The sequence below is a fragment of the Heptranchias perlo genome, chromosome 17 (assembly GCF_035084215.1).
Source record: "Heptranchias perlo isolate sHepPer1 chromosome 17, sHepPer1.hap1, whole genome shotgun sequence".
Lineage (NCBI taxonomy): Eukaryota > Metazoa > Chordata > Chondrichthyes > Hexanchiformes > Hexanchidae > Heptranchias > Heptranchias perlo.
This window is the reverse complement of record NC_090341.1, coordinates 60,273,534-60,300,957: the sequence shown is the minus strand read 5'-3', so window position 1 is coordinate 60,300,957 and position 27,424 is coordinate 60,273,534. Positions and strand designations below refer to the sequence as shown.

Genomic DNA, 27,424 nt, shown 5'->3' with positions numbered 1-27,424 from the left:
GTTCTGATGATGTCAGTGCGGGGCGATCTGTCGGGCGCTGATGTGATGATGTCTTTTTTTTTCTTTTTTTAAAATTTTTAATTAGGCCCCCCTTTTATAAGAAGGGGGGGTGTCGGGTGTGCTTAAATACTAAAAAACCAAATAAACCAAGTGTTCAAATTAAAATTTTATTTTCCCCGTTCAGGATGCACTCCAGCCCCTGCGGTGCCCACCGGTCGTGGAAAGCCTCGAGCGCACCGGCAGACACCGCGTGCTCCATCTCCAGGGCCACCCGGGCGCGGAGCATCCCGCGGAAGAGAGGCAGACAGTCCGAGCGACCGCCCCCACCGGCCGCACGCAACCTGGACCTGTGGATGGCCACCTTGGACAGGCCCAGGAGCAGGCCCACGAGGACGTCCACCAACCTGCCCGCCCCCCTCCTCACCGGGCGGCCAAAGATCAGGAGCGTGGGACTGAAGTGCAGCCAGAACCTGAGGAGCAGCCCCTCCAAATAATCAAACAGGGGCTGCAGTCTCCCACACCCAGTGAACAAATGAAACACGGACTCCTCCAGGCCGCAGAAATTGCAGGCGGCCTGGGAGTCCGTAAAATGGCGTAAACGCCTGTTGCACGCCACTGCTCCGTGCAACACTCTCCACCCCAGATCCCCGATGGAACACGGGAGGATCCCTGAGTAGAGAGCCCCCCACTGGGGACCCCCGTCTCCGCCGGACGGCAGGATGGTACGCCAGGGCGTGTCCGGGCGAGAGACGAGGGCGAGGAAGTGGAGAGTGTGCAGGAGCAGCCCGTACAGGAAATCCCTCCGCGCGGTGTGAAACAGCACGGAGGGAATTTCCGAGAGACGGCTCGAGTTGTGAGGCGCAGCCCCCCCGAGGGAGGTTTCGGGGCCTGGCGCCGATGAGGAATTCCGTCCGAACGGGGGTCAGATCGGACGGGATGGCTCCGCACGCTTGAGCCGCCTCCACACCCCGAGTGGAGTCAGGGCCGAGCGCCGATTTCAACGCCCGGATGGCGGCGGCCGCGTCCCCGGCACGCCACGAGGACATCCGTGCGGCGAGCGCCCACGGCTCCAACCAACCCGACCCACCGCCGCTGTGATGATGTCAGTGCGGGGCGATCTGTCGGGCGCTGATGTGATGATGTCAGTGCGGGGCGATCTGTCGGGCGCTGATGTGATGATGTCAGTGCGGGGCGATCTGTCGGGCGCTGATGTGATGATGTCAGTGCGGGGCGATCTGTCGGGCGCTGATGTGATGATGTCAGTGCGGGGCGATCTGTCGGGCGCTGATGTGATGATGTCAGTGCGGGGCGATCTGTCGGGCGCTGATGTGATGATGTCAGTGCGGGGCGATCTGTCGGGCGCTGATGTGATGATGTCAGTGCGGGGCGATCTGTCGGGCGCTGATGTGATGATGTCAGTGCGGGGCGGGGCGGTCAAGTCGGGCGCTGCTGCGATGATGTCAGTGCGGGGCGGGGCGGTCAGTCGGGCGCTGCCGTGATGATGTCAGTGCGGGGCGGTGAGTCAGAGTGAGGCTGCGGTTCGGGCGGACGAGCGGATCCCGGCCTGGGCGTCAGGAGCAGAATCTCTCGGGCACAAGGTGCAGGACACACGGGGCAAGCGGCTTGTGAGAGAGAGAGAGAGCTGTCAGCGGGCGGACACCACGGCCTTTACAGACAGCGGCCTAGTGTCCCCCGGCCTCGCCTCGCCGAGCCTCGCCGGGCCTGGGCCGGGGCGGCTGCGTCACTGCCTCCGCCTGTCTCACGTTGCTGATAGCGGGGTGAAGTGAAGTGAAGGCCGGACCCGGGTGGAGGGGGTGACCCCAGGCCGGGCAGCCCATGCATTACCCGGGCCGACACTCTCCTCCCCCGTGAGCCGCCCGCCCCGGCCCCGGCCCCGGCCCGAGCTCCGGCCATGAGCCGGTACCTCCCGGTGGCGCGCCAGCATTGCCTGGCGGCGGCCGCCAGCACCAGCGTGGTGGTGAAGTCCGTGTGCGGCACGGTGCTGTCGCTCTACTGCCTCTCCTTCCTGACGGACACGGTGCACGGCCTGGGGGTCACCCCCGGGTACCTGTTCCCGCCCAATTTCTGGGTCTGGACCTTGCTGACCCACGCCGTGGTGGAGAGCCACGTTTGGGGCGTGTGTGTGAGTGTCGGGGCCGTGGTGTTGGCCGGCAGGCTCCTCGAACCTCTGTGGGGCGCGCTGGAGCTGCTCGTCTTCTTCACACTGACCAGCGTGTCGGTGGGAGTCCTGGGCGGGTTTTCTTACCTGCTCACCTATGTGGCGACGTTTAACCTGGACTACCTGTTCACCGTGCGAATCCACGGCATGTCGGGCTTTGTCGGGGGGGTGCTGGTGGCTTTGAAGCAGACCATGGGCGACACGGTGGTGCTGAAGGTGCCACAGGTGCGGATGAAAGATGTCCCAATGATGGTGTTGGCCATCATCGGTGTCCTGCGGTTGACGGCGCTGCTCAGCAGCTCGGTGCTGGCATCTTACGGGTACGGAGTGCTGTCCAGCTGGGTTTATCTTCGTTTCTACCAAAAACACAGCCGGGGCCGAGGGGACATGTCTGACCACTTCGCGTTTGCCACCTTCTTTCCTGAAATCCTCCAGCCTCTTGTCTCGGTGGTGGCCAATGTGATTTACAGTGTGTTGGTGAAGATCAAAATATGTAAGAAGACAGTCAAGCGATATGATGTTGGGGCGCCGTCCTCCATCACAATAAGCCTGCCTGGCACTGACCCACACGATGCAGAACGGAGAAGGTATTTAATGCAAGATTTCTAAAGTTATTTTGGGAGATTTGAGGCCATAAAAATTCTTAATAGTGCAACTCCATTACATAATCTGGCCAAATAGAGGCATAAAATGCAAGACTAGAAGTAATACATTTGTACAATGCAATTTAAATTTCCAAGAGGAAAGAAGAGGGGCAAAGAGAGACTGAGAATAGACCAGTGACCAACATAAAAGGGAATTCAAAAGTCTTCGACAGACATGTTAACGGGTAGTAAGAGGAGGGGTGGGGCGGATTAGGGACCATGAAGGAGATCTGCTCATGGAGGCAGAGGGAATGGCTGAGGTACTAAATGAGTACTTTGCATCTGTCTTTACCAAGGAAGAAGATGCTTCCAGAGTCTCGGTAAAGAAAGATATAGTTAACGTACTGGATGGGTTAAAAATTGAAAAAGAGGTACTCGAAAGGCTAGCTGTACTTAAAGTAGATAAGTCACCCGGTCCGGATGGGATGCATCCTAGGTTGCTGAGGGAAGTAAGGGTGGAAATTGCGGAGGTCCTGGCCATAATCTTACAAACATCCGTAGATATGGGGGTGGTGCCAGAGGACTGGAGAATTGTAAATGTTACACCCTTGTTCAAAAAAGGGTGTAAGAAAAAACCCAGCAACTACAGGCCAGTCAGTTTAACCTCAGTGGTGGGGAAACTTTTAGAAACGATAATGTGGATTGATTAGGGAAAGCCAGCAAGGATTTGTTAAAGGCAAATCGTGTTTAACTAACTTGTTAGTTTTTTGATGAGGTAACAGAGGGTAGATGAGGGCAATGCAGTTGATGATGTGTATATGGATTTTCAAAAAGTGTTTGATGTGCCACACGGTAGGTTTGCTATTAAGATTGCGGACCATGGAATAAAAGGGGGCAATAAGAACATGGGTACAGAATTGGCTAAATGACAGGAAACAGAGTAGTGGTGAGCGGTTGTTTTTCGGACTGGAGGGAGGTGTACAGTGGTGTTCCCCAGGGGTCAAAGCCCAGACCACTGCTCTTGATAGATAGATATTTCTATATATCTATATATATCATGACTTGGACTTGGGAGTACAGGGCACAATTTCAAAATTTGCGGATGACAAAACTGGGAAGCGTAGTGAACAGTGAGGAGGATAGTGATAAACTTCAAGAGGATATAGACAGGTTGGTGGCATTGGCAGGCACGTGGCAGATGAAATTTAACGCAGAAAAATGCGAGGTGATGCATTTCGGTAGGAAAAATGAGAGGCAATATAAACTAGAGGGCACAATTCTAAAAGGGGTGCAGGAACAGGGGGATCTGGGGATACATGTACACAAGTGGTTAAAAAAGCATACGGGGTCCTGGGCTTTATAAATAGAGGCATAGAGTACAAACGCAAGGAAGTCATGATGAACCTTTATAAAACACTGGTTCAGCCACAACTGGAGTATTGTGTCCAGTTCTGGGCACTGCACTTTAGGAAGGATGTGAAGGCCTTAGAGAGGGTGCAGAATAGATTTACTGGAATGATTCCAGGGGTGAGGGACTTAAATTATCTGGAGAGGCTGAGATTGTTCTCCTTGGAACAGAGACGGTTGAGAGGAGATTTGATAGAGGTATTCAAAATCGTGAAGGGTCTAGACCGAGTAGATAGAGAGAAACTGTTCCCATTGGCGGAAGGGTCAAGAACCAGAGGGCATAGATTTAAGGTGATTGGCAAAAGAACCAAAGGTGCTATGACTGCCCGAGTGGTGGAGGCAGATTCAATCATGGCCTTCAAAAGGGAACTGGATAAGTACTTGAAAAGAAAAAATGTGCATGGCTACGGGGGTAGGGCGGTGGGACTAGCTGGATTGCTCATTCATTGAGCCGGCGCGGACTCGATGGGCCGAATGGCCTCCTTCCGTGCTGTAACCTTCTTTGATTATTGTATGTGGGTTACCACATAGACTTTTATATTGAGATGATCTTCCATCTACACTGCATTATGTTGAGGCTCAAAGGAAGCTGCTCAGTAGACAGTGAGGACTTTTAAAGAAAAGGAGTGAGGTGCTCAGGACAAGATGGTGCTGGAGGAGTAGGGGACACAAAATGTGATTGAGCAATGAGAACCACAACAGAGTGGGCGGGGAATGTGTTTGAACACATAACTGGGTGCTGCAGCCTCAATGAGGGCCAAGGAGTCACAGCCAGTGAGCCAGTTTCCAGACCTAACCGTGCTGAGGTCATGCATTGGCAAGACCTCGTCTGCAAAGGACCAAACATTTTGGAGGGTACCAGAAAATAGACCAGTAGTTGGAAGCCTCGCTGAAGGAGACTTCAATGCTGCTTCCGTATCGGGGGAGGCTTTTCTACTGCACTGGAAAGTAGATAAGAAAATGTTTGTTGTTTGATAGATGAACATAAGAACATAAGAAATTGGAGCAGGAGTAGGCCAATCGGCCCCTCGAACCTGCTCCGCCATTCAATAAGATCATGGCTGATCTGATCCCAACCACAAATCTAAAGAACACAAGAAGTCGGAGCAGGACCCGGCCACATAGCCCCTGGGCCCTCTCCGCCACCCACAGGGCATTGACCGATCCGAACTCAGCTTCATGTCCAATTTCCTGCCCGCTCCCCATAACCCCTAATTCCCTTTACTTCTAGGAAACTGTCTATTTCTGTTTTAAATTTATCTAATGATGTAGCTTCCACAGCTTCCTGGGGCAGCAAATTCCACAGACCTACCACCCTCTGAGTGAAGAAGTTTCTCCTCATCTCAGTTTTGAAAGAGCAGCCCTTTATTCTAAGATTATGCCCCCTAGTTCTAGTTTCACCCATCTTTGGGAACATCCTTACTGCATCCACCCGATCAAGACCCTTCACAATCTTATATGTTTCAATAAGATCGCCTCTCATTCTTCTGAACTCCAATGAGTAGAGTCCCAATCTACTCAACCTCTCCTCATATGTCCGCCCCCTCATCCCCGGGATTAACCGAGTGAACCTTCTTTGTACTGCCTCGAGAGCAAGTATGTCTTTTCTTAAGTATGGAGACCAAAACTGTATGCAGTATTCCAGGTGCGGTCTCACCAATACCTTATATAACTGCAGCAATACCTCCTTGTTTTTATATTCTATCCCCCTAGCAATAAAAGCCAACATTCCGTTGGCTTTCTTGATCACCTGCTGCACCTGCATACCAACTTTTTGATTTTCTTGCACTAGGACCCCCAGATCCCTTTGTACTGCAGTACTTTCCAGTCTCTCGCCATTAAGAAAATAACTTGCTCTCTGATTTTTCCTGCCAAAGTGCATAACCTCACATTTTCCAATATTATATTGCATCTGCCAAATCTCCGCCCACTCACCCAGCCTGTCTATATCCCCTTGCAGGTTTTTTATGTCCTCCTCACTCTCTACTTTCCCTCCCATCTTTGTATCATCTGCAAATTTTGATATGTTGCACTCGGTCCCCTCCTCCAAATCGTTAATATAGATTGTAAAGAGTTGGGGACCCAGCACCGACCCCTGTGGAACACCACTGGTTACTGGTTGCCAGTCCGAAAATGAACCATTTATCCCAACTCTCTGCTTCCTGTTCGATAACCAATCCTCCACCCATGCCAGAATATTACCCCCAATCCCGTGATTTTTTATCTTAAGTAATAATCTTTTATGTGGCACCTTGTCGAATGCCTTCTGGAAGTCTAAATACACTATGTCCACTGGTTCCCCTTTATCCACCATATACGTTATATCCTCGAAGAACTCAAGCAAATTTGTCAGACATGACTTCCCCTTCATAAAGCCATGCTGACTTTGTCCTATTAAATTATGCTTATCTAAATGTTCCGTTACTGTCTCCTTAATAATAGACTCCAAAATTTTACCCACCACAGATGTTAAGCTAACTGGCCTATAATTTCCAGCCTTCTGCCTACTACCCTTTTTAAATAACGGTGTTACATTAGCAGTTTTCCAATCTGCCGGGACCTCTCCTGAGTCCAGGGAATTTTGGAAAACTATCACCAAAGCATCCACAATCCCTACTGCCACTTCCCTCAAGACCCTAGGATGGAAGCCATCAGGTCCAGGGGATTTATCCGCCTTGAGTCCCATTATTTTACTGAGTACCATCTCTTGAGTGATTTTAATCGTATTTAGCTCCTCCCCCCCGAGAGTCCCCTGTTTGTCCAGTGTTGGGATATTCTTAGTGTCCTCTACTGTAAAGACTGAAACAAAATATTTGTTCAGCATTTTTGCCATCTCCATGTTTCCCACCATTAATTTCCCGGTCTCATCCTCTAAGGGACCTATGTTTGCCTTAGCCACCCAATATCCGTCAATATCTCTCTTTCCCCCTACCCCTCCACCACAGCATCAGAACCAGCAATCGGGGGATGTTCCAGTTTTAACCTTGGGACTAGTGACTTCTGGTCAGTACTGCATGTGGGTTTGGTATCTTAGTCCCTGCTGTGACCCCAGTAATTTCCCACACAGTTTTCTGTAATTAAGACTGTGTGCAGACCAAATGAGATATGCAAAGCAAAGGCCCGTGCTAGTTAACCTCATTTTGTAATTGATCCGATGGGAAGAGGGGGTGGCACAAGGAGACATTGGAATCGTAGTCCACTGAAACAGGAATTAAATGTATGGGCATGCACTGATGAAGAACGATAGATACCCAGTAGATATCCCAGGAATAATTTCAAAGTAGCGAAGGATGAAATTGAAAAAGACCTACGGCTCTTATACTCTACTTAACAGGCACAGCAGCAATCAAAGCAAACAGTACTAAACTATATAGCCAAAATAATAGAGGACAAATCAGAAGAAGTTATGATCACACCGTATAGTGCGCTACAGCCTACACCTTGAGTACTGTGTCCAGTTCTAGTGACCGAATCGAAAGCAGATATTCAAGGGCTGGAGGCAATGCAGAGAACAGTTATGAGTGGAAAAATTTGGGTTTTTCAGCTTTCAAAGGAGGAGATCGAGGGGTGATTTTATACATTGTGTGTGTATATGTACGCACACGGACACCAGTTCAAACTGGTAAGTTTAGGATTGCTTTCAGGAAATTCTTCACAGGAAAGAGTGATCAAACCATGGAATGGATTTCTTGGTGTGGTAGTGGAAGCCAAAACCCTGCAATTATTTATTAAAAAAAAATAGATCCTGCAATAGGAGGGGAGGAGGCAGGAGACTTGGGTCTTACCGGATAGATCAGCTGAATGGAGTTGCTTATCTGTATTTATCTTGAGTAAATTTCAGGCTGTGGTCGAATCAAGAGCCTTAGGTGGTTTATATAATGACTATCAGATAACTGTCAGTGAGTTAAAGAACAAACTTGCATTTGTATGACGATTTTCATGTGACCTCCGGACGTCTCAAAGTGCTAAACAGCCAATGAAGTACTTTGAGGTGAAGTTGCTTTTGTAATGTGGGAAACATGGCAATCAATTTGCACACAGCAAGCTCCCACAAACAGCAAAGATCATCTGTTTTAATGATGTAGTTGAGACATAAATAGAGGCCAGAACACAAGATACCCTTGCTATCCACCTCAAATAACATATTCAACCAAAGTGTATATGAACAATGGCAGACGGGAAAAAACTCACTGGTCCATCCAGCTTGTCCCACACAACTGCGATGCCTTGTGCATCACAAGATATAAACTTAAATATCCAATTTAAATACCTGAATCAGGCTCCCATCGAAGTCTACACATCTCTAAACTATAGAGCTGTAACTATTGGAACCTATCTTGATAAGTAAGAAACCCATGGCTGAGCATCAATCTGGGACCTCTTCTTGTACTTTCTTCAGAACCTTGATATCCTTTGCCACGTGCAGGCACCAAAACTGGACACAGTACTCCAAGTGCACAAGTACCAGAGTCTGGTATAGCTTAAATATAATGCTGCTCATTTTTATATAGAATAACGGTTTCACAGGAATGAATTACAGGCTGGACTATGAAGGGTATGCAGACCCGGAAATTGGGTGGAGGGGTTTGGATGGTTGTATATAGAATAACTGATAACCGGGAATGAGTTCCAGGCTGGAATCTAATCAAGGGTATGTATATTTTATTTTGTTCTCAGGATGTGGGTGACGGTGGCCAGGCCACATTTATTGCCCATCCCTAGTTGCTTGACAAGGTGGTTTTTTAAAAAAAAAATTTATATTTGTTCATGGGATGTGGGCGTCACTGGCAAGGCCAGCATTTATTGCCCATCCCTAATTGCCCTTGAGAAGGTGGTGGTGAGCCGCCTTCTTGAACCGCTGCAGTCCGTGTGGTGAAGGTTCTCCCACAGTGCTGTTAGGAAGGGAGTTCCAGGATATTTTGTGGATCTTCTCCTTGAACTGCTGCTGTGCTTGCGTTGATGGTGTTAGGTAGGGAATTCCTGGATTGTAACCCCTTGATGAAGGAACAGTGATAAGTCAGGATGGTGTGTGTTATGGAGGGGAATTTGGAGGTGGTGATGTTCACATGAAATTGCTGCTCTTGTCCTTGGTGGTAAAAGTCACAGGACGAGGTGACCCTGTTGAAATAAGCTTGGTGAGTTGTCATGTCGGTAGTTCATACTGTAGCCACAGTGCGTCATTAGTGCAGCCGGTGTTTATTGCGTCCGGTGGCAGTGATGCTGATTAAGCTGGCTGCTCTGTCTTAGACGGTGTTGAGCTTCCTGTGTTGCTGCGGCTGCACCTATCCAGGGAAGTGGATCGTATTCCATCACATTCTGGCGGGTCTAGAACTAGGGGCATAAGTCTCAGGATAAGGGGTCGGCCATTTAGGACTGAGATGAGGAGGAATTTCTTCACTCAGGGTTGTGAATCTTTTGAATTCTCTACTTCTTAGGGCTGTGGATGCTGAGTTGTCAACTATATTCAAGACACAGATGGATAGATTTTTGGACTCTAGAGGAATCAAGGGATATGGGGATCGGGCGGGAAAGTGGAGTTGAGGTTGAAGATCAGCCATGATCTTATTGAATGGCGGAGCAGGCTCGAGGGGCCGTATGGCCTACTGCTCCTCTTTCTTATGTTCTTACATTTCTGATATGAGCCTTGTAGATGGTGCTGAGGCTTTGAGGGGTCAGGAGATATGCCACTTGTCACAGAGTACTCTGCCCTGCTATGTAACCATGGTGTTGATATGCCTGGTCCAGTTAACCTTCTGGTGATCTCCTCCTCCAAGGTGTTGATGGTTGAGACTCAGTGGTGGTGGGGTTTAAGGTGGGTTGGTCATTTGAGATGGTCGTTGCCCGGCACTTGTGTGGCACGAATGCTATCTGCTGTTCAGCCCAAGTCTGGGTGGTGTCTAGGTCCTGCAGTAGGTGTGGCATGAACTGCTTCATTATTTGAGTCATGAATGGAGCTGAACACCGTGAGATTATTAGCGAAGGGCCCGACTCCTGACCTTATGGAGGGAAGATCACTGATGAAGCAGCTGAAGATGGTTGGGCCTAGGACACTGCCCTAAGGAACTCCTGCAGCAATGTCCTGGGGCTGAGATGATTGGTCTCCAACAACCACTACCATCTTCCTTTGTGTCGGGTATAACTCCAGCCACTGGAGAGTTTTCCCTTTGACCCCAATGACCTCTGTTTTGCCCATGCTCCTTGGTGCTATATTCGGTTGAATACAGCTTTGATGTTGAGGACAATTGCTCTCATCTCACATTTATGTCTAGATCAAGGTCTATGATCAGATGTGGAGCCACGTGATCCTGGGGGAACCTGAGTAAGAGTTAGTGAGCAGGTTATTAGTAAGTTGGTGCTGTTTTGGTTGATGGGGCAGAAATTGGCCAGGTTATCCTGTGTTTTGTGTATAGTCGGATAGATGCCAGTGTTGGAGCTGCACTGGATCAGCTTGGCTAAGGTGCAGCTAGTTCTGGAGCACAGATCTTCAGCACCACAGCTGGGATGTTATCAGGGCTCATGGCCATGTGCTGTACATTCAGCTACTTAATGTCACTTGCAGTGAATTGAATTGTTTGGACACTGGCATCCATGATGGTGGGAACCTCTGAAGGAGGCTGAATAGTATTTGAGAGTGAGTTACAAGCTGGAATTTAATCGAGGTATTTTGTGGTTAATATATAGGATAATGAATAACCAGGAGTGGGGTACAGGCTGGAATCAAATTGAGGGGTTTGAATGATTTTTAGAATAACAGACATTATGGGCTGGAATATAACCTTCCCATTAATTATTTTATCCACTGAATTATCCTTTATCCATAGGATCTCTCCCATCTTCAATACCCGGTAGCACATCACAATATTGGGCCTTGTTTTAGGTTTAATGTATTAAGGAAATTTACTAAGCACAAGATGAGCTAGGGAATAAATAACAGTAATATAATGCATATATATTTATAGCTGATGGCCTGAAAATTAGCACCTCGAAAGGAAAACAAAAGGTTGTAGTTTATATGCTGAGCTATCCTTTTGTGAATAACTTTTTTATATGCAGTGTTTTGTTTTTTCATGTTTCTCACCACTGCAGAAGCTTTACTAATCTTAAATCCAAGTAACTGACTCTCAGATTCAAACAGCTGGAGCTGCTTAAATATCCCTAAAATGTGTTCCTGGGACTTCCTGGATTTGAATAACTGACAGTCATATATATTTGAACAAATTAGTCTGTTTCAAAGTAAGCTGGCCTCTCGCTCTTTACAAACAACCACTTGCAACATTTATATGGAGTTTAAGTTTGGGGCAAGATTCTCGTAGCTAATTTTCTTTTAAACTCCTTATGAACTGTGACCAAATTAAAGGGACCGTTAGAGTTTAAATAAGACCGAATTGCTGCATTTTTGTGACATTTTCACTGGCAACTTTCAAGCTTGGTAGGTGATGATGTTTTTTGGAAGCTCTGAGCATGTTGGATAACCTTTTTCTTTCCTTCCAGGAGATGGTCCTTTGCAATAGATGCATATTTTTGTCATGAGTAGACTGCAACCAGACTAAGTATTGTAGTCAAAACATACTATTAATCAGTTCTATATAAATACACTTGTAGATTCCAACGGGTTTGGATGACACACAAACATATTTTTCAATTATAGAATAAGCCATCTCTCACAGCCGTAGCTTACGACTTCTTCCCCAGCAATATCCTAAGTCACCCACTGCAACATCCAATTGTTTCTAGGGTTGTTCACCTCCATTATACCTGGAATTCTGTTCCATACATTGATCACTCTGTGAAGAAGAGTTTCCTAAATTTACCTTTCACTAGGCCCAGCTGTCTTCAGCTGCTTCATCAATGACTGCCTCCTCATAAGGTCAGAAATGGGGCTGTTCGCTGATGATTGCACAATGTTCAGCTCCATTTGCGACCCCTCAGATAATGAAGCAGTCCGTGCCTGCATGCAGCAAAACTTGGACAACATCCAGGCTTGGGATGATGAGTAGCAAGTAACATTTGCTCCACAACAGCCAGGCAATGACCATCTGCAACAAGAGAACCTAACCACTCTCATTGACATTCAATGCCATTACCATCACCGAGACCCCCATCAATGTGCTGGGGATCACGAATGACCAGAAACTTAACTGGACCAGCCACATAAATGCCGTGGCTACTAGAGCAGGTCGGAGGCTGGGTATTCTGCAGCAAGTGGCTCACCTCCTGACTCCCCAAAGCCTTTTCACCATCTACGAGGCACAAGTCAGAAGTGTGATAGAATACTCTCCACTTGCCTGGATGAGTGCAGCTGCAACAACACTCAAAGCTTGATGCCATCCAGGATAAAGCAGCCCGCTTGATTGGCACCCCATCCACCACCTTAAACATTCACTCCCTCCACCACCGGTGTACTGTGGTTGCAGTGTGTATCATCTGGTTCACTGAGTAGTGTAGAAGAGCATGCCAGCAGCAGCACCAGGTGTACCTAAAAATGAGGTGCCAACCTGGTGAAGCTACAGCACAGGACTACATGCATGCTAAACAGGGGAAGCAGCATGCTATAGACAGAGCTAAGCGATTCCACAACTAGCAGATCAGATCAAAGCTCTGCAGTCTTGCCATATCCAGTTGTGAATGGTGGTGGACAATTAAACAACTAACGGGAGGAGGAGGCTCTGTAAACATCCCCATCCTCAATGATGGCAGAGCCCAGCACATGAGTGCAAAAGACAAGGCTGAAGCATTTCCAACCACCTTCAGCCAGAAGTGCTGAGTGGATGATCCATCTCGGCCTCCTCCCAATATCCCCACCATCAGAGAAGCCAGTCTTCAGCCAATTCGATTCACTCCACTTGATATCAAGAAACGGCTGAGTGCACTGGATACAGCAAAGGCTATGGGCCCCGACAACATCCCGGCTGTAGTGCTGGAGACTTGTGCTCCAGAACTAGCCGCGCCTCTAGCCAAGCTGTTCCAGTACAGCTACAACACTGGCATCTACCCGACCAAAGTGGAAAATTGCCCAGGTATGTCCTAGAAGGACAAGGGCAGCAGGTGCATGGGAGCATCATCACCTCCAAGTTCCCCTCCAAGTCTCACACCATCCTGATTTGAAGGGAGTGCAAGTTAGCGATTCAAATTCTCAGACGCATCTCCCTTCAAGCATGGCCCCATGTTATACCACTATATACAGTTTGCAGGGAAATTATATTACTGTTAATGTTATCAATGCACTGAGAGGAAGGAACGCCTACGTGAGATAGAGATTTATTAGTTGAATTCCCACTCTGTCTTGCTGCTGTAGGAAAGCAGATTTAACAGAAGAGTAATCCTGAACCACTTTTACATTTTTCCTGATGATTGACTTCAGAGTGTTGTTGGTGGAGACCTGGTGTATCCTGCCTGTTGGGGTAGTTCATTCTGTGTGACTCTAATATCTGGAATGTTCTGGATGGCCATGTGGTTTAGCATACTGTCCTTTCACCTTTGGGACCTCAGCTGGAGTTCAATCCAGACTGATGGGAATGAAAGTCTCCTTTCACTGCTGGCTGTATGGATCCTATGTGAAATTAGTTTGAGGCAGTCTCTCTACCCAAAGTTTGGTACAGAATGGTGCCCGGGTCACAAGGATGTGGAGACTGCTACAGTTAGATCATATTTCTAAGATGGATTTGGGCACTGAGCGTCCCGACACAGGTGTAAATGACTATTGGGTGCGCTGCTGATTCCCATTTCCAGCTGAAACTGCCAGTGTCTGAAGACAGATAGTGTGCGGTCTCCCGTGTTTTTCTCCACGTCCTAACACACGGTCATCATTTTATCTATTTCAGAAGGGTGAGGGGCCGATGAACGTGCCAGCATTCAAACTCGAGCCCTTCTGGCCCAGAGTTTTGACACTGAGCTGCCCTTTCTGATGGAAGGCAGAATAAACCCTGCTGGGATTCAGTGCTCAGCTCACTGAGCTAACAGATCTGTGACAGTGTAGGGGCATTGCTGTGATAGAGGAGAGCAGCCTTATTGTAACTGTTGTTGTACCTGACCTGGCAGTGTTCTGTCCTGACTCCAAGTGGAAAAGTCTTCCATTTTTTTTGTGACTTGTTATGCTAATCGAGGTGAGGGATAGTCGTGCTGAGGAATGAAGCATTTATCCCACTACGGTCACCAACTGTTGGCATCAAGCACTCCCAGGTCAGGTATAATATATCGAAATACAGAGTGAAACAAACTCTGATCCAACCTGACAAGTGAGCCACTAAGATCACATTTTCCACTTTCCACACCTTCGATCCCTGTGGCCTCAGTGAGATGGCAAATTTGGTGCAGAATTATTGACCATTTTGTGCTGCCTCTGTTCACTAGGAATTGGGTTGCAATGATTCCAAACTTATTTTGCGTGGGATTCTTGTAGTCAGAACTTGGGAAGCAGATTTGAAAGAACTGTCTGTTTTCCCACAAAACCCCTCCCTGTTGCGGAAAAATAGTGACTGAGTGTAGAGCACGCGGATACTAAATTTTCTCCCAAAGAAAACGTGCTGTTTGATTTCTATGCTGCTTCTAAGGAAAGGGAGTGATCTGTAGGTCTGACCAGGAATACTTCCAAATGGATGGATAGGAGATGTGCTCTTTAATGTTGGATAGTGTGTGAAACCTATATCTCTGCTTTATAAGGAATCAGAAGGGAGCAAGTGACTTCCTGCAACTGCATTTCTTTGAAACCGAAAGCACAAACGGGCACGGGTGGCTAATTCAGACATGTTCTCTTTTGTACTAATGGCCCAACACTTGCAGTGGGTGCTGGGCATCCCCATGTGGATCTGTCTTTGTAAGGGTCTCTAGAGCTGTCAAACAAGAATTCTCTGTTTACACCCTAGTTCCTGAAATTCTTTCTGTGTAGACCTGTCTGGGTCTGGGTCAGAACTAAGAGACTTTGTCTCTAAGTACCTCAGGATGCATTGCACAGAAGTCAACAGTTTGTTCAAGAGATTAACAGTGAGCCTTACAGGTAAGCAGCCACTAAGCAGTTAGAATTGGTAGTATCTGAATCTCCTTTTGCTTGTTGCCGTTTAGTGGATTTGAAATGATTTGAGTGCTGGATATGTGGTGAACGTTGGAACCGATTTGTACTTTGAATAATCCAGATTTTTATATACTCTGCTCTTTGTCCCCAGACAGTTGGCGTTGAAAGCTCTGAATGAACGGCTGAAACGTGTTGAAGACCAAGTAGCTTGGCCCAGTATGGATGAAGATGATAAAGACGATTTGTCTGATATGCCTTTGCTTCCAGAGAGCAGCAGGAGTGATGGAGAGGATTCGGGAGCAGCAGAACACGCTGCATTCCAAAGTCTTTCATCGGGATCTTAGGAGACCATCAATGGATGACTTGCTCAATTGGGTGGGAGAGAAAGTGGCTTTAATGCTGCACAGACACCCCCACCCCGATATGTCAGTACTTCAAACTGTCTAGCTCCAGCACCTACAATCTGTATGGAAAATAAGTGTGGCAGTAAAAAGACTATAAAGGCCTGTGCAACTGTGGTGCTCATAGCCAGGCTTCAGCAGGATTTAATGTTTTTTTTAATTCTAGCTGGTGGCTATAACTATTAGAGGTGGCATTTGAACTGGTGATGAATTAGATACAATTTTTGCTGTTAGTTCTGAAAATTCATTGATTTACAGTCTTATTTTGAAGTGTCCTTTTCTGATTAGAAAGAGCAGATACCAATTAGTATAATTGCAATGTAGTAAGGAAGAGGGGGAGGAGGAAGCATGCAGCCACTGAGATCAGATCAAAAGGAACAGTCAGAAAACACAACTTAGCTCCCAAGTTGTCCTTTCGGTTAATGTGCCAAAAAAAATTTCCACATTGCAAGACCATGCCACCTGTGGGACATTGAAACTGGTGTCACTGAATATCTGTGGCACTAGTTTTCTATCTCTGGAGGTCCCCTTTATTGTATCTGAGCTTGTCACATTCTTATTTGATTGGATACACCTTTTGCAATCCTCTTTTCGCTATCTTCCTGCCATCATGTGTCTGCAAGATTAGTAACATTCCAGGTTACATATGATCGTAAGGGTAAACAGAATCCAAAGTTAGATCATGTTGGGTAATTTAATGCCCCCTAGATCTCTCCTACTTATTCCCTTATTGAGCTTCTTTTCCTGCTGTCACTTTGACCCTTCAGTTAAGAGTGGACTGTAAGTTCCCTCAGTAAAAGTTGCTTCAATGTGGATGCAGATATCCTAGAGAGAGAGAGAGAGAGTGTGAAAGCATGCCCCTCTCCCCAGCTTCACCTCAGCATTCAGCATTGGACAGGTTTCGAAGGTTGCCTTCTCAAAGGGCTGGCTAATTATTGGTGCTGGTTCTGAATTTTCTGTATAAAGGAAATTGTTGCAGGTGTATTGGGAGTTGGACTGAATTGGGTGTATGGTATTTTGAATCCTCTGCAAATATAAAAGGGGTAGTGAAGGTTTTTGAAAACGACCTCTTCGAACAACACTGACTTCCTTTATAAGCCTCTTGACTTGTTTTCTTTTGTGAAATATATGGATCTGAGAAGGCCCAGTTCCTTGTTTCTGTCCTTTATACAAGAACTAACTGTTATCACACCCTGCAACAGCCCAGGGAGTCTCTGCCCAAACTGGGGCTTGTTTCAGTACTGACTCGAGCAGCAAACAGAAACAGCAATCGGACAAATCTCCATATAGTGTCTGATGGGACAGGGTTATTGAGACCTGTATGAAATGGGATAAGAAATCAGTACAAAAACCTTTTGGTGTTTTTTGTGAGTCCCGTTTAAAAGTGTTGACAAAATTATCTCCTGTTCCTTTCCAATCCAGTACTTTTTATAAGGTGATAATGTCGGGCAGTGGTGAGTGGACTGTAAATGGTCAGCATTTTGCATAGCTCTGCTGTACCAGCACCCTTTGTCTAAGAATTTGATAATCATTATGGCAAACATATAGCAAGGAAGTAGCTATCATTTTTAATGCATTTAAATGTGCAAGATACTTTAGTGTAAGATTATTTTAAAAAAACAAATATTAGTCTCATCTAAGTGATTTAATGTTATATTTTGATTTTCTGTAGGTGAATTGTCATTGTCTTAATGCTGTGCTGTGTACTTTGCCAGAGTAGCATTTACCAACAGACTAATCTCTCTTACTGGGCTTCACTTAACAAATTGTAGGTTTATTTTCGTATATCCCTATGTATCATAGTTGCGCAGGTCAGTCCAATAAACTTTGAAGTCTCAAGTGTTCACTTCTCATAACCACAAAAACATTTGTTTCAGTTGAATTGATAAACCAGGATTTTTTTCTCAACATTTTTTTGTGTTTTTTAACTTGTGCTCAGCAAGTCATGGGGTATGGTAATGTAATGATTATATTACTGGACCAGTAATCCAGAGAAAGGATTCAAATCCCACCATGGCAGTTTGAGAATTTGAATTCAGTTTTTTAAACCTGGAACTAAAAAGCTTTTTATCAGTGAAATATCAGTAAAATGGACCATGTAGCTGTCGGATTGTGGTTTAAAAACCCAGCTGTTTCACTAATGGCCTTTTAGGGAATGAAACCTGCTGCCCTTGCCCGGACTGACTCCAGGCCCGGACTGACTCCAGCCCCACACCAACGTGGTTGACTCTCACCTGCCTGAATTGGTTCAAGAAGGCGGCTCACCACCACCTTCTCAGGGCAACTGGGACGGCCAATAAATGCCAGTCTTGCCAGTGACGCCGACATCCCGAGACTGAATTCTAAAAAAGCAACCGAATCTAAATTACACCGAGCAAAGTTACTTTAATTAAAGTAGAAAGAATACTAGAAAATCAATTTTGAATTCAGGTTTCTGTCCTGAGTAGAGGAAGAGGAACAGAGATGGCAGGGGATAGACAGCGGGGAATGTGAAGAGAGACATTCCCTGTGGGCGTTCAAAGGGGTGGAGCATGCAGTTGTCAATGACTGACAGCGAAGGCCAGGAGAAGGGAATGTGGGTGAAGGACTGCTGCATTCATGTACAGATTAGACTGAAGGCCTAGGATCAGGGAAAATTTATCCCCCAAGTTATTGATCAATGTAGCGTCCCACAAAGTCTCCACTTTGAAAAGGTACTAGTGCCAATGGAACGAGTGTGCATCCTCTGCCTGGATAGGGGCATTTAATGTACCTGTTGGAGTTTGTCTCGAATCAACTTCATCTTTATACAGGTCCAGTCCTGTGCCTTGATTTAGTTTTAAACTGTGTATGATTTGACAGCCAACATATCTGAGGGGGAAGATTGAAACAAAAAAATGTCTGGTTTGCTTTATAATTCATGACTTGCTAATGAAACTGCATTCACAGAAATTGGACATTTCATTTGTGCAGTGTTCACGTGTTTACAGATTACCTGGTTTTTTTTATTATGGAGAATTTCATCCCCGAGTCGACTCCAAAAATGAGGAAATATGAGACCAGATGACGAATGTACCAGTTTTCTAGCCTAGTTTAGCAAAAGATACAGCCTATTGCTGTCCAACTGTACTTTAGTAGCTTGGATTTCTCCCTTTATAGTTAGTAGAGGTGAAATTCTGCTCAGATACTTCAGTTGGTGGTCTCAAGCCTTCCTAACACTCTGCCTTCTCCCTACTCCAAACTCCCACCTCCCACAGACCACTCACAAAAGCAGGTTGAGGGCGTGATGCAATGGTATGGCTCAGAGTAAAAAATAAAATAAAGCCCCATAAACCTTGAAGAGCTCTCATGCTGAGACAGCGATGTGAAGGATTTTTGCTATTCCATAGTGCCCCTTGGGGACATTATCAGACTCAGAGGGACATTTAGGAGTAAATTAAGAAAGCTGATGCTACTGCACCGTTACAGTACACTCTGGGAGCCGGTTCAAATGCATACATAGCTCAGAAGTTCAACATGATATTTTTCAACAGTGACACAATGATGCCGTTTATATCACTGCCTTGTGTTGGAACATCAAGAAGACTGCTCTCTGAATTTTCTGAAAGCCCCGCCTGGCCTTTGTTTGAAAAGAGATGACATCTGTATTCAGTGGATCTACCTTCTGGAAGTTTCTGCAAACATGTTTAGCCAATAATTGAATAGTTAACAGCTTGGGAACCCAGAATGGACTGTAGAGTGTGGGATATTATATCACATTTAATCAATACGAACTAGTCATCGTGCATAACCTGTTAATATAGTAATTAACTTGTAACAGTATTTCCCAAGATACCTATTTCACTACTGGAAACAGGCAGTGTAGATTTTCAAACCAGGATCCACCAGGGAATCGGGTCTCAGTATTTTTCTGTTTCTGTTGATTTCCCAGCACGTTATATCCGCTGCTGTACCTTAACAAAATACATGTTCTGCTATGATGGCAGAGTTTTCTTCTGAGTAATTGATGCTGTCTTTCTGAAGTTTAGGAAAGGGGATTCCTGGGACTCTATCAATATTTGTAGGGGATCCTCAAGTGTGTCAGTATTTGCAGGAGTGGGGAGGGAGAAATCTCAGAAGTATGACAAAAACAAAATACTGCAGACTTCTGAGTTTTTATCTCCAAAGTATGTCACTATTTGCATTTGGTGGGGGGAAGGGCAGTCTTGGGAGGGTTTCAATATTTACAGGAAGGTTTCCCACACAAAAGTTTGAAAACCTTTGCAGTGATGGCACAAATCAACAACCTGTCAAAGTAAATATGGTGCAAGGCCTTGACATCCTTTCTAAAGTGTGGTGCTCAGAACTGGACACAATATTCCAGCTGAGGCCTAACCAGTGATTAAGAAAGGTTTAATGTCTTTTTTTAAATACTCTCTGCCTCTATTAATAAAGCCCAGGATCTCATTTACATATACCCCCAGGTCTCTGGTCCTGCATCCCCTTTAAATTGTACCATTTAGTTTATATTGCCTCTCCTCATTTTTCCTTTCAAAATGAATCACTTCACACTTCTCTGCCATGTGCCTGCTCATTTCACCAGTCTGTTACTATTCTCCACACTATTTACTACATTTCTGAGTTTTGTGTCATCTGCAAACTTTGAAGTTATATCCTGTATACCCAAGTCCAGGTCATTAATATATACCAAAAAGAGCAGTGGTCCCAATATCAACCCCTGAGTCTGATGATAAACCGTTCACCACTACTCTCTCTGTTCTATCTCTTAGCCAATTTTGTATCCACGATACCACTGCCCCTTTAATCCTTCAATTTTGCTAACAAGTCTATTATTTGGAGGAAAACACTTAGGAAATAGTGTCCAGCAACTCATCGGGTTCACATTGAAAATGGATAAAAGAAGAATCAAAGTTCATGTGTTTGCCTGGAAATTAGCTGATTTTAATGGGATTAAATGAAATCTAACCCAGCTAAAATGGCAGATCAAACAGCAGACCAAAAGTGGGAGATGGATAAGGTACTGGTTAAATATATTCTGATCAGCAGTGAAGGGAATACATTAAAATCAGGGGACCCGAGCATTAGTGGAGGTTAGAGCAAAAATTAGACTGAAAAAGATGCAAATAGTCAATATAGGGAATAATACAGAAGAAAACTGAGAAATATAGAGAATATATGAAAGAAGACTTCATGCTCAACACAAAGGGAAATGGCAAGGACTTTTAAGAACCTAAGAAGTAAAACAATAGTGAAAGAAGGGATGGGAACACTGGGAGATGAAGGGAGCCATCTTGTATTTGAGAGTGATGGAACAGTGAGGCTGCTTCATAAATACTTTGCATCTGTTTTTAGAAACAAAGGTAAACCGTAGGACCTAGGAATTCTCAAGGAGAATGTAGCAGGGCCACTACTGGAAATAAATATTTAAAAGGAAATGTATTAAGAAAATTAATGAGACTAAAAGTACAAAAGTCACCAGGCCCAGATGATGTTAGGGTGTGGAAGTGGAGTGGTTATGGAACCAGATTAGCAACCTGGACACCATAACAAGTTGAGAATATGACTTCAATACATCTGGTCATTTGTGGGCTGGCACCAAATAAAATAACCATGGAAACTGTCAGATTGCTGTAAAAATCCAACTGATTCACTAATTTCCTTCAGGGAAGGGAACCTGCCCACCCCTACCTGGTCTGACCCACTTGTGACTCCAGTCCTACACTATGTGGTTGACTCTTAATGCCCTCAGGGCTACTAGGAATGGGCAATAAATACTGCCTTATCATACTGACCTCATTGCAAGAACAAATAAGAAAATGCACCCTGGAATACTGAAGCAGGTTGGAGAGGAGATAGTGGAAGAATTGACCATACTTTTCAAAATGATCTTTGAAAACATGAATTGTGGCAAAAGTTACATGTAAGAAAGGGAAAGGATCAGGCATGAAATTTTCAGACAATTAGTCTTACCTGAGTTCTGGGATAATAGGGCTGAAGTCAAAAAAGCACAGACCAATCAGGAACAGACTGGATTTGTAAAGCACAGGTGTCGTGTTTGACTAATTGAATTTTTTGAAGAAATCATAGGTGTATAGATAAAGGAATGCAATGAATGTTGTGTATACTTCAGGTAAAATACGTGTTAGATGCAGAGGAAAGCTTCCTTTACACTGTCCTATAAAACAATGTCAGGTCAGCTGCAGGGTTAGATGTAAATGAAAGATCCCTTGAGACTGCCATTTCACTAACATATTTTATACCTGAAGTGCGAATCCTCAATACTCCCAGGATAAGGATGTTACAAGTCAGTTGTGCCTTTAGAAATTGAGGTGAAGGATCATGATCCACAGTGCAGGACAGCACTGCAAAGTTGAAAAGAATTGGAGAGAAGATGAGGTAAATCAAGAAATAGTGGTTAGGTAATCCACGTTTGAGGTTTCAAAGCCTGTAGATTGCAGGGGGATTGAAGGAGGCAAGGAACTGAAAGAGTAGGGGGCAAGGGCAGGTAAAATAATGTTTGAGTGATGATGAGATAGAGGACATAGTGAAAAGGGTCTGGCAAACACCTCAGACAGTGGAACATCCTTAGGGTTTAGTAGTTTCATAAGATTATCCCAGCTAGTACAGGAAAAGCTCCCTCTATTCTGCTGCGATGTGGAGATGCCGGTGATGGACTGGGGTTAACAATTGTAAACAATTTTACAACACCAAGTTATAGTCCAACGATTTTATTTTTAATCCCACAAGCTTTCGGGGGCTTTCCCCTTCCTCAGGCGGTGTGCAACTAAGGGAAGGAATTTCCACCAGTGTTGTCCTGATCATCTGCCATAACTTTGGCAGAAGAGCTGCGGAAACTCTGGAAATAGGGCATAAACATTTCCTGCCGAAGTTACAGTGGACAATTGGGAGAACCCCTGTGGCAATTCATCCCCACTGTTTCTTAAACCCAGCCCCAGAAGAGCTGTTCCCAGTGTGAACTTTTCCATTATCTGCTGACTTATGAGCAGTTTACAGAGGATCTTCAAAACTGACAGTAGGAGATTTTCTTCCCATCAGTCTGGATTGGATTTTAACTATGATTAGAGAGATGAAAGAGTCAAAGAGGTGGATTTCCTTGGGCATTCCGCTGCTGTAACTTCAGAAGAAACCCCATTTAAGCGTGTTTAAACGGGGATTCAACTGAACTTCAGCTGAAGTTATGGCGGTTTGAGGAAATTCAACCCCTAAATAACCCATTGCCCTCCCCCTTTAGGCCTTAAAATTGCAATGTAGGAAAATCAGTGGGAGAATTATTTAAAGGATTTGCCTGCAATTTCTCTCATATCAATACTGCAGAGGCTTTTAACCCATTTAAAGTAAACTGATTAACGACATGGAAAAATGGCTGATAGAGGAATTTCAGACACGCATGCTCAATGTGCCTGACCATTATCCCAATGAATCGGCTCAAGCCAGGACTTTTAAAGAACAATTTTAAGGAATTTTGCTGACCAGTTAAACCTTTTCTGTTAAACATCTAATGTAAATTTTCATCTGCAAAAAAAATTAAAAGCTGAGCTTTAAACAATCCTAAATTTAGAGGGAATTATCGGAGCTGAGTCAAAATTGTATTGAAATTTTCTAAACGTGAAAGGAGATTAGAAATGACATAATGGGGTGAATCTCCTGCTTTACACTAGTAGTGACAGCATAAAGTCAGTGTTGGAGGGGGGGAGCGGGGACGAACAGGACGATGGGCGCACATTAGTAATATCGATTCCGTTCCTCCCAAATCCATGTCCATCATTCCCACAACTCCCTGTTTAAATTTCTCTATTCAGGTTTCAGCACTTAAATGACCCTAATCTAAGACAATCTCTGGGACTGTGGTGCATTATCTCTCCTTCACCTATCGGCAGCTTTTGACAGGGTACACCACACCACCCTCCTCCAACGTCCCTCTGTTGTCCAGCTCTGTGGGACTGCTCTCACTTACTTCCACTCTTAACCTAACTGATCGCAGCCACAGTGTCACCAGCGATGGCTCCTCGTCCCACCCCCGCACTATTACCTTTGGAGCCCCCCAAAGGATGTGTCCTTGGCATCATCCTCGTCCACATGCTGCCCCTCGGAAACATCATCCTCAGACCTGGGCTTAGCTGCCACATGTGCATTGACAACACTCAGCATCACCTACCCACCATCCCTGTCGACTCCCTTCATCCCAAAGCACTTTACATCCAATGAAGTACTTTTAAAGTGCAGTAATGTAGGAAACGTGGCAGTCAATTTGCACACAGCAAGGTCCAACAAACAGCAATGTGATAATGACCAGATAATCTGTTTTTAGTGATACTGGTTGAGAGATAAATATTGGCCAGGACATCGGGGAGAACTCCCCCACTCTTCTTTGAAATCATAGAAAGGTTACAGCATGGAAGGAGGCCATTCGGCCCATCGAGTTTGCGCCGGCTCTCTGCAAGAGCAATCCAGCTAGTCCTACTCCCCTGCCCTATCCCCGTAGCCCTGCAATTTTTTTCCTTTCAAGTACTTATCCAGTTCCCTTTTGAAGGCCATGATTGAATCTGCCTCCACCACCCCCTCAGGCAGTGCATTCCAGATCATAACCACTCACTGTGTAAAAAAGTTTCTCCTCATCTCACTTTTGGTTCTTTTGCCAATCACCTTAAATCTATGCCCTCTGGTTCTTGACCCTTCCGCCAATGGGAACAGTTTCCCTCTATCTACTCTGTCTAGACCCTTCATGATTTTGAATACCTCGATCAAATCTCCTCTCAACCTTCTCTGTTCCAAGGGGAACAACCCCAGCTTCTCCAGTCTATCCACGTAACTAAAGTCCCTCACCCCTGGAATCATTCTAGTAAATCTCTTCTGCACCCTCTCTAAGGCCTTCACATCTTTCCTAAGGTGTGGTGCCCAGAACTGGACACAATACTGTTTTATAAAGGTTCATGCCTCTATTTATAAAGCCCAGGATCCCGTATGCTTTTTTAACCGCTTTCTCAACCTGCCCTGCTACCTTCTATGATTTGTGCACATATACCCCCAGATCTCTCTGTTCCTGCACCTCTTTTAGAATTGTGCCCTCTAGTTTATATTGCCTCTCCTCATTCTTCCTACCGAAATGCATCACCTCGCATTTTTCTGCGATAAATTTCATCTGCCACGTGTCCGCCCATTCCACCAGCCTGTCTATATCTTCTTGAAGTCTATCACTATCCTCCTCACTGTTCACTACACTTCCAAGTTTTGTGTCATCTGCAAATTTGGAAATTGTGCCCTGTACACCCAAGACTAAGTCATTTATATCAAGAAAAGCAGTGGTCCCAGCACCGACCCCTGGGGAACACCACTGTACACCTCCCTCCAATCTGAAAAACAACCGTTCACCACTATTCTGTTTCCTGTCCCTTAGTCAATTCTGTATCCATGTTGCTACTGCCCCCTTTATTCCAAGGGCTGCAATCTTGATGATAAGCCTACCATGCAGCACTTTAGCAAACGCCTTTTGAAAGTCCATATAAACCACATCAACTGCATTGCCCTCATCTACCCTCTCTGTTACCTCATCAAGGTTAGTTAAACACGATTTGCCTTTAACAAATCTGTGCTGGCTTTCCCTAATCAATCCACACTTGTCCAAGTGACTGTTAATTCTGTCCCAGATTATAGTTTCTAAAAGTTTCTCCACCATTGAGGTTAAACTGACTGGCCTGTAGTTGCTGGGTTTATCCTTACACCCTTTTTTGAACAAGGGTGTAACATTTGCAATTCTCCAGTCCTCTGGCACCACCCCCGTATCTAAGGATGTTTGGAAGATTATGGCCAGTACCTCTGCAATTTCCACCCTTACTTCCCTCAGCAACCTAGGATGCATCCAATCCGGACCGGGTGACTTATCTACTTTAAGTACAGCCAGCCTTTCTAGTACCTCCTCTTTATCAATTTTTAGCCCATCCAGTATCTCAACTATATCTTCCTTTACTGAGATTCTGGCAGCATCTTCTTCCTTGGTAAAGACAGATGCAAAGTACTCATTTAGTATCTGAGCCATCCCCTTTGCCTCCATGAGTAGATCTCCTTTTTGGTCCCTAATCGGTCCCACCCCTCCTCTTAGTACCCGTTTACTGTTTACAACCTATAGAAGACTTTTGGATTCCCTTTTATGTTGGCTGTCAGTCTATTCTCAGACTCTCTCTTTGCCCCTCTTATTTCCTTTTTCACTTCCCCTCTGAACTTTCTATATTCTGCCTGGTTCTCTCTGGTATTATCAGCCTGACATCTGTCATACGCCCCCCCCTTTTTTCAGTTTCATCTTACTCACTATCTCTTTTGTCATCCAGGGAGCTCTGTCTTTAGTTGCCCTCCCTTTCCCCCTCGTGGGAATGTACCTAGACTGTACCCGAACCATCTCCTCCTTAAAGGCCGCCCACTGTTCAGTTACAGTTTTGCCTGTCAATCTATGATTCCAATTTACCCGGGCCAGATCTGTTCTCATCCCATTGAAATTGGCCCTCCTCCAATTGAATATTTTTACTTTAGAGTGATCCGTGTCCTTTTCTATAGCTATTCTAAACCTTATGATACTATGATCGCTGTTCCCTAAATGTCCCCCCAATGACACTTGCTGCACTTGGCCCACCTCATTCCCCAGAACCAGATCCAGCAATGCCTCCTTCCTCGTTGGGCTGGAAACTTACTGGTCAAGAAAATTCTCCTGAACACATTTCAAAAATTCCTCCCCCTCTCTTCCCTTTACACTATTACTATCCCAGTCTATATTAGAATCGTTGAAATCCCCCGGTTTCAAAAGTGTAACGGCACCTCTATTGTTTCTTAACTCTAACCAAATAGATTCTGTCCTTGACCCCTCCAGGACATCCTCTCTCTCCAGCAGAGCAATATTCTCCTTAATCAATACTGCCAACACCCCCCGCCTTTCTTTCCTTCCCTATCTTTCCTGAACACCTTGTATCCAGGAATATTTAGTACCCAATCCTGCCCTATTTTTGAGCAAGGTCTCCATTATCGCCACATCATATTCCCATGTGGCTATTTGCGCCTGCAGCTCACCAACCTTGTTTACCACACTTTGTGTGTTTACACACATGGACTGTAAACCTATCTTAGGCTTTCTTGTGCGCTCTCTTAGCCTGATCCCACCTAATACCATAGTATTTCTTATTCTATCTGTCTCTCTCAATCCTTTGTGCCCCTTGTTTTCCTTTCCAATGCTACATTCTGGTGCCCATCCCACAGCCAAATTAGTTTAACCCCCCCTCCATAGCACGAGCGAACCTCCCCGCGAGGACATTGGTCCCGGCCCTGTTGAGGTGCAACCCGTCCGGCCTGTACAGGTCCCACCTCCCCCAATGCCCCAGGAATCTAAAGCCCTCCCTCCTGCTACTTATTCATCTGCTCTATCCTCCTATTTCTATACTCACTAGCAGGTGGCACTGGGAGTAATCCGGAGATTACTACCCTTGATGTCCTGCTTGTTAATCTCTTTCCTAACTCCTTAAACTCTGCCTGCAGGACCTCATCCCTCTTCTACCTATGCCATTGGTACCGATATAGACCACAGCCTCTGGCTGTTCACCCTCCCCCTCCAGAATGTTCTCCAGCCACTCAGTGACATCCTTGACTCTGGCACCAGGCAGGCAACATCCTGGAATCACGTCTGCAGCCGCAGAAACACCTGTCTGCTCCCCGACTATAGAATCCCCTATCGCTATCACTCTCCTGACCTTTCTCCTCCCCACCCTGTACAGCTGAGCCATCCATGGTGCTGCGGACTTGGCTCTGGCTGCACTCCCCAGAGGAACCCTCTCCCCCACTACTGGTTAGAGAGTGAGATGCCCTCAGG

General features: G+C 45.6%; 1 protein-coding gene across 1 annotated transcript; it reads left to right on the top strand.

Moving 5' to 3' along the window:
• The first annotated feature begins 1,523 nt into the window (after positions 1-1,523).
• On the top strand, positions 1,524-17,444 carry tmem115 (transmembrane protein 115). The gene is made up of 2 exons (XM_067999047.1): positions 1,524-2,766; positions 15,330-17,444. Exons 1-2 carry the CDS (start codon positions 1,913-1,915, stop codon positions 15,520-15,522), a joined length of 1,047 nt encoding a protein of 348 aa, XP_067855148.1. The 5' UTR covers positions 1,524-1,912; the 3' UTR covers positions 15,523-17,444.
• The last annotated feature ends 9,980 nt before the right edge of the window (positions 17,445-27,424 follow it).